The sequence below is a fragment of the Fulmarus glacialis genome, unplaced genomic scaffold (genome assembly GCF_000690835.1).
Source record: "Fulmarus glacialis isolate BGI_N327 unplaced genomic scaffold, ASM69083v1 scaffold5718, whole genome shotgun sequence".
In the NCBI taxonomy this organism is placed as follows: Eukaryota; Metazoa; Chordata; class Aves; order Procellariiformes; family Procellariidae; genus Fulmarus; species Fulmarus glacialis.
In genome coordinates this window covers 7,682-18,728 of record NW_009226359.1, presented here as the reverse complement: position 1 = coordinate 18,728, position 11,047 = coordinate 7,682, and the positions used below count along the sequence as shown (strand labels likewise).

General features: G+C 35.4%; 1 protein-coding gene across 1 annotated transcript in view; it reads left to right on the top strand.

The window, feature by feature from the left end:
• LOC104080402 (KH domain-containing, RNA-binding, signal transduction-associated protein 3-like) overlaps positions 1-3,712 on the top strand; it is a gene marked incomplete at its 5' end in the record, with an annotated part of 56,203 nt that extends 52,491 nt beyond the window's left edge. Inside the window, one exon of the mRNA XM_009582783.1 lies at positions 3,106-3,712. Coding sequence (XP_009581078.1) covers positions 3,106-3,197 — 92 coding nt within the window. The remainder of the gene's footprint in view (positions 1-3,105) is intronic.
• Between the last annotated feature and the right edge of the window lie 7,335 nt (positions 3,713-11,047).

Genomic DNA, 11,047 nt, shown 5'->3' with positions numbered 1-11,047 from the left:
CTGCTGAAAACTAAAATAACCTCAACTAAGTTGTTATGATAAATGCACCTAATACAGAAGTTTGCTCAATGTAATCTGCTTAAACTAATTATTTTGCTTAAGGGGAAAGTCAGTTCACCAAAAGAAGAGGTCACTTGAAATTCCTCTGTCCCCCAGCACTTTCAATTGGTCTTGATAGATATATAGCTTAAATCTTTATTTCAGCATTAAAATAAACTGTTTGCCATTATAAGCCTGATACTTCTAAGACTATTTCATGAATGCAAAATCGGGGGGAAAAAAATGTATGAAACTGCTTAATGTAGACAGAGTTGACTGATGGGGAAAAATGTGGATTGCAGTATTTAAGGCTGAAAATATGGATTTTTCATTGCTTTTGCATTTAAAATTGGTTTTCTATTTATCAAAGCACAGCCACTTAGAATACTAAGTGATGTATTTACTCAAGTTGAGAGGAAAACTATAAATAACTTGAAGAATGATTGTGTTACAGCCATTGAAGTTTTTGCACATACAAATAAACAGTTATACACTTTATTTCTTAACTGTCTGATCCTCAAATACATCATTAAATGCAGAGTTAGATACTAATAATCATCCTTAGAGTATGTAAAGAATATTAGGTGTCTTGGACTAAAATTCATAAGACTGCATAGTGAGCAGATAATTGCCTAGTGCTGGCCAGGAGGAAACTCAGTTTCCCAGGAAGTACCTGAACTTTTCTTGCTCTGAGAAGCTTTGGTGCCAATCCAGAGGATGTAGGAAGAATAGCAGTATTTTTAGGATTTGGAGCCCTGAATGGCACCAAAATGAAAACTGGTAAAAAGTAAGGTGACTCTTTACCCTACTGATTTGACCAATTGCTTGAAAAGAAGCAAGGATTCCCCTTAAACTGTAACCTGCTTTTTACATTTAAACAGTTCCTTGCAGCGGTGCTTAAAAGCTACGATATTTTTAATTCTCACCCCTCAGCCAGCTACTTTTACTGTTAGGCTAGGGTTCTTTTCCTTGCTTAATATAAGCCTTGCTTTCTGTGTGATGAAGAAGCATAAGAGGTTGCTTCTCATGTATGTTACTCTGTTACCAGATTCCTGTGGAACTTGCCTGAGTTTAATTCTTTCAGCCTTACACCAAATTTGAACTTGTTCCTTTTACCTCCTAGGCAAATGTTCTGACCACCTAGAATCATAGAATCATAGAATGATTAAGGTTGGAAAAGACCTCTAAGATCATCGAGTCCAACCTCATCTAAGTATTTAAAAGACATGTAGATGTGGTGCTTAGGGACATGGTTTAGTGGGCATGGTGGTGTTGGGTTGACAGTTGGACGGGATGATCTTAGAGGTCTTTTCCAACCTTAATCATTCTATGATTCTATAATTCTAGATGGTCAGAACATTTGCCTAGGAGGTAAAAGGAACAAGTTCAAATTTGGTGTAAGGCTGAAAGAATTAAACTCAGGCAAGTTCCACAGGAATCTGGTAACAGAGTAACATACATGAGAAGCAACCTCTTATGCTTCTTCATCACACGTTACTTGGGAGAAGAGACCAACCCCCACCTCGCTACAACCTCCTTTCAGGTAGTTGTAGAGCGCGATGAGGTCTCCCCTCAGCCTCCTCTTCTCCAGGCTAAACAGCCCCAGTTCCCTCAGCCGCTCCTCATAAGACTTGTTCTCCAGGCCCTTCACCAGCTTCGTTGCCCTTCTCTGGACACGCTCCAGCACCTCAATGTCCTTCTTGTAGTGAGGGGCCCAAAACAGGATTCGAGGTGCGGCCTCACCAGTGCCAAGTACAAGGGCACGATCACCTCCCTCCTCCTGCTGGCCACACTATTTCTGATACAGGCCAGGATGCCTAGGTATGATATATAACCTAGGCTCTGCAGGCAACCACTTAAATTTTTAAAAATAAAGTAGTTAGGATGAGACCTCTATGAAGAGATTGTGAAACTTGGACCCTTGACTTACGGGATTCTTGTCACCTAATTTCAGATATCTACCATCTGAGGAAGTTACCTTACCATTCAAAGAAGTACAGGGGTTCTTTGACTGACTTTTTTTTTTTAAGTTGACTAAAAAGATAAAGCGATGCCTACATTTTAGATTACCATACCTAGTCATTTGGATTCCACCCTTAGTTTCTGGAGTGCACTGGGTTCACTTGGACACCTGTCTACTTAGGGCAGGGCAATTCTCCAAAAGTAGATAGGGAAGCACACACAGTGTTTTCAGGTGTGCTTGCTTTTGGGGTTTTTTTGTTTTTTTTCTCTCAGGGGCAGTACTCTGATTTGTTTACTTGATTAAAGTGTACCTAAGTACGGTTTTATTATACTCTGCGTTTGGTCTTGTCTTCTCTTTTGTTGTAAATATGCTGCACAGTAGGTCTGATTCTCATTTATTAAGACAATACTTTGCTACATTTTGTTAATATTTATTACCACTAAAATGCGGTAGGATTATGAGGCATTAAATACAGCACAAGCTTTTCACAAACTTACTTTCTTGTCAAAATTCAAACAAGCAATCTCCCTTGCCCTTTTAATTTTTTCATAATCTGCCTTCCTATTTCTTGTGTTTTAGAGGAAGTGTATGTTTACAGTGAAGTCGAATATTGCCCCTAGATTATTAGAAGTCACAGGTGTTTGTAGAGATACTTGAGGCTTTTCACTATTGGATTGCATATTTTAATTAAGCCTAAATTGGTACTGATGCAAAGAAACTTATTTCTGAGGGTAGCTTTTTTGCTTATACATAATTCATATCCTCCATTCATTTCATCCTAGCATAATTATTTGTAGGTCTGCTACTATAGCTGGCATTTCTGTGTATTTACAACAAGCAGGTCCAGCTGAATGCCAGAGCCCTAAATACAGGCCGTTAGCCTGTCACACTCCCTGCTGTTATGTGCCAAAAAAGCATTTGTGGGGTAGCTCGTACAGATGCATTGTACCCAGATTTTTTGATTGAAGTGTAAGACTTCACTTTGTACACTTTGGTTTCAGTAAATAAAATGTCGCTATCTAATTCACAATTAAGTAAGGAAAAAATAAGTGCAGCATCTGAGAACATTGGAAGGGGTCTAACTATATTTTCCGTTCTTGTAGGGCAAGAAGAATGGACCAACTCAAGACACAAGGCACCTTCTGCAAGGACAACAAAAGGAGTCTACAGAGACCAGCCATATGCCAGATACTGATTGTACTGTCTGATGTTGTGAAATAACCAATCTCCACCAGTCCTGTATACTGTTCAAAGTAATTTTTTCTATGAACAATCCCTTTTTATTAAATCAAAGCGCTTAAAAATCTGAATGGATGGACTGAACTTAAAATATTTTGTTGAAAGAACAACCTGGACATAAAGATATGTAAAACAAGGAACTTTGTTATTTCCAAACTGTATTTGAAAAAATAGGTCATCAAAAAAATAACCTTTGATTAACTAGTGTTAAACAAAAAATAGGTTTACTAAATATGTTAGTCCATTCTTTAACATAAGCGTAACCTTTTATTTTAAAGGTTTTCAACAATTTAGTTTATAGTTTTTATTTTCAGCCATTTGCTAGTTTTTCTCTTTGCAAACATGCGTAAAAAGGGAAGCAAATTACAAATGCCAATAATGTCGTATTTTGTAACTCAAGTCTTGAAATGTTCTGTAGTGTTAAGCAGAGTTTTACCCTTGCTTGATACTAAATAAACTTTTGAAAGAAAATCAGTGTGTGTGAGATTAATTTTATGCTTTATCTTATAATAAAACTTCATAAATAGTAGTAAACAGGGAGAAATACATTTAACAGTGATCAGTATAAAAGGCTCATATTAAACATTGCGCAACTTCTTTAAAAAATGGTATAAACCTAAATGTATATATATATTCACAGTAGATATAAATGCTGTTTAAAGTATCCAAATGGTATGGATCTGCTTGAGTGCCACATTAAATCAAAATATTTTTGTTAAAAATGGTTTAAAATAGCTAATGAATTTTCTGAAAAAGATGTGACTAGTTTTCATCTTGTTGAGCATTTTTTCACTAGTGCAACTTTGGAATTTTTATGAGAATTTTGGTACGTTAATGACCACCTCGCTCCGTGCTGGAAGCAATAAACACAAAGCTTTTAAAGACTTTCTGACTTGACTAATTGAGGTCGCTTTCGTCAGAGGCAGAGGATGTGTAACCCTTAAAACGGTCTTCATTTGCCAAGGTAAATAATCAAATAAGATTTTAATCTCACTTAATTTATCTTAATATAACCAATAAAACCAGAAACTTAGAAAATTTCATTTTAGAATGTAGGAAAGACCTTAAGGACACCTAAATTCTCCTTTTAAAACATTTAATTTATATTAGTAATCTAAAAAGCCTTAGCTTAGCTAGTTAAATTTGGACAAACTATTCCCTATTAAACAACTGTAAAACCTCATAACCAATAATTTGTAATATATTATTTTTCCATAAATTCTAGTAACTTAAACATTACAAATGTTATCTAAAGCTTTTTGTTAATCATTAAGTTTCTATTAATTATAGTTTACATTGTTTTGTTTAGTTTTTATTTGAAAGTCTTTGAAATTTAGTAAAACTATCTTTTTTCTCTTGTCAGGAAACCCACCTCCTTGGACAGCCAAGAGAACTAAAACCTTAATCTTCTGATGCTTTGGTAGGTATCTTTACTCATCTGTGAAATTATTAGAGAAATAATGGCGCTTTTGATCAGGTCCTTAATTCTTTATGCCCAAGGCTTTAATTTATGTAATGATTACAGGTACTGAGCTGAAGGCCAGCAAAAATCATTGACTGTGTTCAATTCTGGTGGGAAAGGTCTTAGTTTAAAACTCTCATTAAACAGGACATTAAATTGTCCCAGTGTGTGGACACTGTTCTCTGGTTGTTTGTTTATTGAAAGGTATAAGTAGCTTTGACAACATTTCAACCAATTAAGTGTTTCATTGGACAGAGGAAAATGAAAGAAAATGAATGCAATTTTATGCTAGTAGTGTTCAAATGGGAACTTAAAGCTCTAATCTAGTCAGCAAATGTGTCTAAAATGGTTTTCCAAAGCTACAGAAAGTATTTTGTAGAATGATTTTCTAAGTCAAGCATTTCTGCACAAGGAGCAGACTGATTTTTGGCACAAATGAAGGAGAACAAGTCCACTGAGAAACATTAGCTGAAGAATAGCTAGCTCCACTGTTTCTGGTGAATTAAATATATATAACAAGAAATAATTTAACAACTGTATTTATGCTCAGATTGCATATATCTTAAATAGAACAGTTTTTTTCTTTATTTCCTACTTGGAATGATAATTCTTCCTGTTACCTCATGATCTTAATGCCTTTAGTTGACATGACTTAGATAAATACAGCTCTATACTTTAAAATATTGCATACGTTGCACTGCCTCTGTATACCACAGTAAATTTAAGAGACTCCTGTCACCGGCTAAAGGAACTTTTTGTACTTAAAAAATGGCTTTAGAACAATTTTGAGAGTATTTTAAAGATTTAAAGCAAAGGACCCTTTTAAGGTTAGGAGAGCTTGGGGAAGATTTCTGCCCTCTGGGGCTCAAAGGGCAAAGATTTGATATCAGCTGCTAAAACTGCTATGGCAAAACTGAGTATATAAATATCTTTTAGAAATATTTATAACGGAATTGACCAAATCTCTACTTCTGTTCACATCTTAAATCACATAATATGATGAGTTACATAAGTCATAGCAAGTTTTCATTTGCAAATATGAAGCTTTATATTAACCATATGTGATGAAACTTGATAGGTTGAAAATAAAATATCTAGTAGCAGGGATGGCTAGTAGACGAATAAGTGAATCAGAAGTGAATTCAACCTTCTGTAATTTATCCAACTTTTTTTTATGCCATCTTTCCTTAGTGCCTCCTATATGGAGGATCAATGTATCAGCATGCATTTGTGCCACTTTTCTGCTACTCTGCCCTGAAGTCCTATAAATCCTTAAATTGTTCCAGGTTCCCTTTTTGGGGAGGAAAAAAAGTGTGTTGCTGTCAAATCATGTAGAGGCTGTTTGGGTGCACCATTGTGTGACAGGATGTCATTTGACTGGATGTTGCGGGTCACATGAGTAAATTAAAAGAAAATTCCCCTCCTAAGAGCACACCCATCCTATGGTCAGAAGTGATTGTTTTGGTCATGTGCCAGACGTGCTTCTGACAGAAGATGGAGTCGTCTGTGGCCATATGATGCTTCAATTAAGTAGCTGTGGCCCACCTTGACAGAAAAATTAACCATTCTATTCCAATTTTATTTGTTCTTTTAATGAGTTGCAAGATCTAAATTTGATACTGCTAAGAAAAAGGTCTGCATATGTTGAGCATGACAGTAGTATGAATTTTAAATCCATTAAGTCTTCCTTTTTCCAATGTTCCACATTGATACACCTTATTTCTCCTAATAAAATGTGTTTCCATACCTATTCAAAAAACCAAGTTGTATCAATTCTCATGTCCTATACATGTGTGTACAATAAGCTACATCAGTTCAAACACTGGTATTAGATATTCTTAGAAACTACATATTTGCAGTACAAAAACTGTCTGGTGACAGTTTCTGAAATAACATGCGCTAGCATTGTGTTCTGCTATTGCATTTCTGTTTTGTGGGGTTTTTTGGGGGTTTTTTTGTTTTTCCTTTGGAGTAAGCTATGCAAAGAAATCCATTAGGTTTTGAAGAAAGGGAAAAATAATCTAAAAAGATCCCTAAATTAAAAAAAAAATCAATGTAAAAGGCAGCCTTTCTTTTATTGGGACAAAGTAACCTAGAAGTGTTTATCCATTCTAGTAGGATTTTGTGTTCTGACACTGTCAATTTCTGTGTGTTACTGGTCAAATGAGTAATGTTAATGATTATAATTAACCATATAATTACTTTGCCTTTATTGAACCTTTTTATCACATTTGCACTGCATTTCAATGATAGTTTCTGCAATGGTTTCCATAAATCTGCATGCATTTATTATATGTATAATTGCCTGATCCCACTGCTTATAATCTGACAGTCTTCAGAGAATTCATAGTTGGTAGTCTTGGGATGTATACAAATAAATTATATTTTGCTCTTTTTCAGGAACTTCTGCCATGTTAATTATGGACTGCTTAGAGCATTGTACTTATCCGTGTGCCTAGACAACAATGAAACAGGCTACGGAGTATGAAAACCCTGTTCTGTATTTCCTGTATTAAAGCCTTAAAGTGTATAATATTATACACTTTTTAAAATGATTAATTGTATATTTAAACTCTTAGTTGTTTAGTGATGCAACAATGTTTTATTTGGAGCTCAATAAAGAATTTTCATCTAAGTTCCTGTTACAAAGCAATAATGCAGCCTCATGTTCCTTTTAGTGATTCGTTTTAGCCTTATGCAGCAAGTGTAAGAGAGAGTGTGTGAAGTTTCATGACTAGAATTTAAATGCTTTTGGAAATAGCTTGTCTAATGTATGAACAACATGGATAAGTTAAAATGAAGATTGGTGTTTTATGCTGAAGCTTTTCGTAATAGCTAATTGTAAACAGGTCTACTCAAAACAAGACTCGTGGGTAGAAATGCTACTCCAACTTCCATTTCCTTCAGAAACTTGTATAACATGAAGGTGTGTTAATCCCTGTCAATTATACTATGCTGCTTATTCTCTTTCACTTGGTGTTTGATGCATAGAAATGTTTTCTCTAATATACGTTCACAGATTTTCTAGTAGTAGTCTTGGATGAGGCTTTTACACCTTAATAGATCTTGTATCTAACAGTCAAGTCTCCTCAGTGCTTTCTCTGTTTTATATTAATTGTGATTGTGATAATTTGTAACAGAAATAAAATTCTGATAATTTAATTTCTTGTCTTTTTTCCTAAATACTGCTTGCAAAGTATGAGTGTCCCATTCCTCATCAGGTGTGTTTTCATCAGGTGCATCTTTCTTCACTGAATCTCAAATTCATCCGAAGAAAAGCATAATTTGGGTCTGTCTCATTTATTTTATTTTGAAAATAAGCAGTATCACTTAATAGCTTCACACCAAATGCCTCCTCTTCAACATGTATTCATAACTTCTAATACCATATACTGACTATTGAAGAATGGCTTTAAAATTTATGGGGATGTGGAAAAAATTAAGAGTTCCTGTTAACCCTGGCACTGATCAAAGTGTCTTGAGTAAGATACCGCTTTTAATAGATGAAAAACTTTCACAGTGTAAAAAAAAAAAGTCTGTATTTTTAACCTTCAAATATTTAAGGTGATTTTATCAGTTAATCTCACAATCTGGAAAGATTCTCCCTGTCATCATCTCTTACTGTACTACAACTACATTTCTGTAATGTTTTCCACAGCAAGCAATAGTGGTTATTTAAGTAAAAGCAAAATCCAAAAACCTTTGAATAAGCGCAAGAGATGTGTAATAATGGATTCCCTTCAGACTGACAGGCAGGAACCTCTGATGTGAAACAGCACCTAACATTTTAAATGCTAGCCAAGTATAAAAATTGTATATAGATACTGTGGGGGGAATTTAGATAAGCAGAATGCAATTTCACTTGCTGTAATTTGGACTGGACATCAGGATTACCAACACAATCTCATTTGAGGAGTGCTATGAACTATTTAATGAGTGAAGCATCAAGCCTTCCACTCTGGAGTCATGAACAACAGAGCTGCTTAATGTCAATGCTAAAATATTTTGCTAGTGTGACTTATTTTAATATATGACTATCAAAGCTATCTAGTAAATCTGCTAATTTTTCTGAGATCTTGTCTGATTACTGAGTGGCCTAACACAGGAACTGCTAGGGTCCAGTCAAAGTGGGTTGACTGCAGACTATCCAGCTGTTTATCTTCCAAGTACTTTGCTTGATTTTGCTAAAAACTTAAGGACTGGCTGTTTCTGTGCTTTGAAGCCTGGACTTCATTTCTGCTGGTTTTTATTATCACTAGGTAGGGGTTTATGTATTTCTTGTGACTGTGTTTTAAGTGAAATCTGGGTATCATTGGAATAGTTTTGTCATTCACTTCAAGAGACCACGTATATATGTGCATCCTGCCTGTGCTGTCATTGATGACTTTAACCTACAGTGTGAGACAGCCCTGATGCGCTGTTCTGTCATACCTGTTCTACATGACGTTGCCTTAGGTAAAGGTTTTGAGCAAGGACATGAGCCTGCTGCTTCAAATGAATTGTCCAGTCTGCATCACAGTCTTTCCAACAGTGTTTATCTTAATGCGGGGATGTCTCCACAGTTACATACATAATAAATGTATGAAATAATATTCCATGACTGTATGTATTAGAACAAACCTTGAGGTCACGTCTTTAAGTGATGTTGCAGAGCATACTTTTCAATTTGGAACTTCTCATCCTTCTGGGCAAAGGAACTGAAAATAATTTAAAGATCAAAATGTGAAGTTAAATTTAATGTATCTATAATGATTGCTGATAAATAGGATCAAATCTGCCCTTGAGTGGTTTTGCTTCCATTTCTCCACACAGAACTTTGCAGTCTTTTTTAGTGACTTAGCATTATAGTTGGATTTTTGTAGCAGGTGCAAAATTGTGTGCTAAAAGGCCCAACTTACAGTAGAATTTCCAAGTTACCAATGCCCAAGAACCTCAGTACTGTTGCAGCTGAGTAAATGCACACCAAGAATCAGAATATCTTGGACTCTAAGTTTATGAAAAAGAGTAATTGGATGAAGGGGCTGAGAATTATTTTCACAAGCTCAGCAATTTTGTCCAAGACAGCTGCATTTGTTTAATGGGGAGAAAAGCCCCTTCGGTGATAGAAATTATTGAAGGTATTTAGTGTTACAGCAGATATTGCTAAGATGATAAATGTTTGTGCAGCCTCAGATACTTCAATGAGTTTGCAGTGCATTGACCCTTGTCTTCGGGCAGGCTTTCTCTACGATTTCAAGTCAAGAGAGCATCTCTGGCAAACTTGGATTTTAAAAAATATTTAGAAACTGTAGCTGAGGGCAGAAATAAAGCTGCTTTGCTGTGTAGTTCTTTTTTGGGTTCCTCATTGGGAAAGTATTAAGAAAGTATGAAATGTCGACTTTCCTAAAAATAGCAAATTAGGCAACAGGCTTAATGGAAACTTCCACTTTTCAGTCAAAGATATATTTAAAAATTATGGAATTAAAATAATTTAGATTTAATAAAGGTATATGACAAAATTTCTCATGATTTTTTTATATCCAGTAATCAAAATAACTCATGCTCTTTCAAGATAGAAAGCTACTGAGCTAGAATTCCTGGCTAAACAAGGTTCTGCTCGTATTACCGAGAGAAATCAAATGTAAATCAGTCCTTGAAGCTGAGTTTCTGCTTTTGCAAAGCTGAACACTTACCCAGTTCTTTATGCCTAGAACCATTTTGTAGAATGTAGCTTACATGATCTTATCTTTATATTCTTACTGAAATTTAGAATCAAGAAAGTTGTCACCTGAAGTGAAATGCTGGTCCTTTTGTGAAGATAAAAGGAAGTTGTTTTTTTTACTGACCTCAATAATCTGATTTTATTTTTTTCTCCCTCTTATGCAAAACGTAGTGCACTGCTCCAAATACTTACTCAAGCAGCAACCTACGAACTCAATAGTTCGTGGTCTTCTACGGCAAAAGAGTAAGTGGTAACACGTGCTATTGCTCTTCATCTGTTTGTGAAAGATCCTGATGCCCTAAACATCTCATGAAGATGAAACACTCACTTTTTACTCATTTGATAAATTCCCTGGTTTCTTCATTCTTCTAATTAAGAGTTGGGGTTTCTTTATGTGGAGGTAGCTGTTCATAATCTTCTGTCCTTCGAATTATTCTTCTAAAGAGCCCTTGCCAAATATGTTAGATTATGTACACTTGTGTTGTGCTTTAACCCCAGTCGGCAGCTCAGACCCCCAGTGGGATGGGGGAGAGAATCAGAGGAGTAAAAATGAGAAAACTCGTGGGCTGAGATAAAGACAGTTTATTAAACAGACATAAAGCAAAAGCCGTGCACACAAGCAAAGCAAAACAAGGAATTCCTT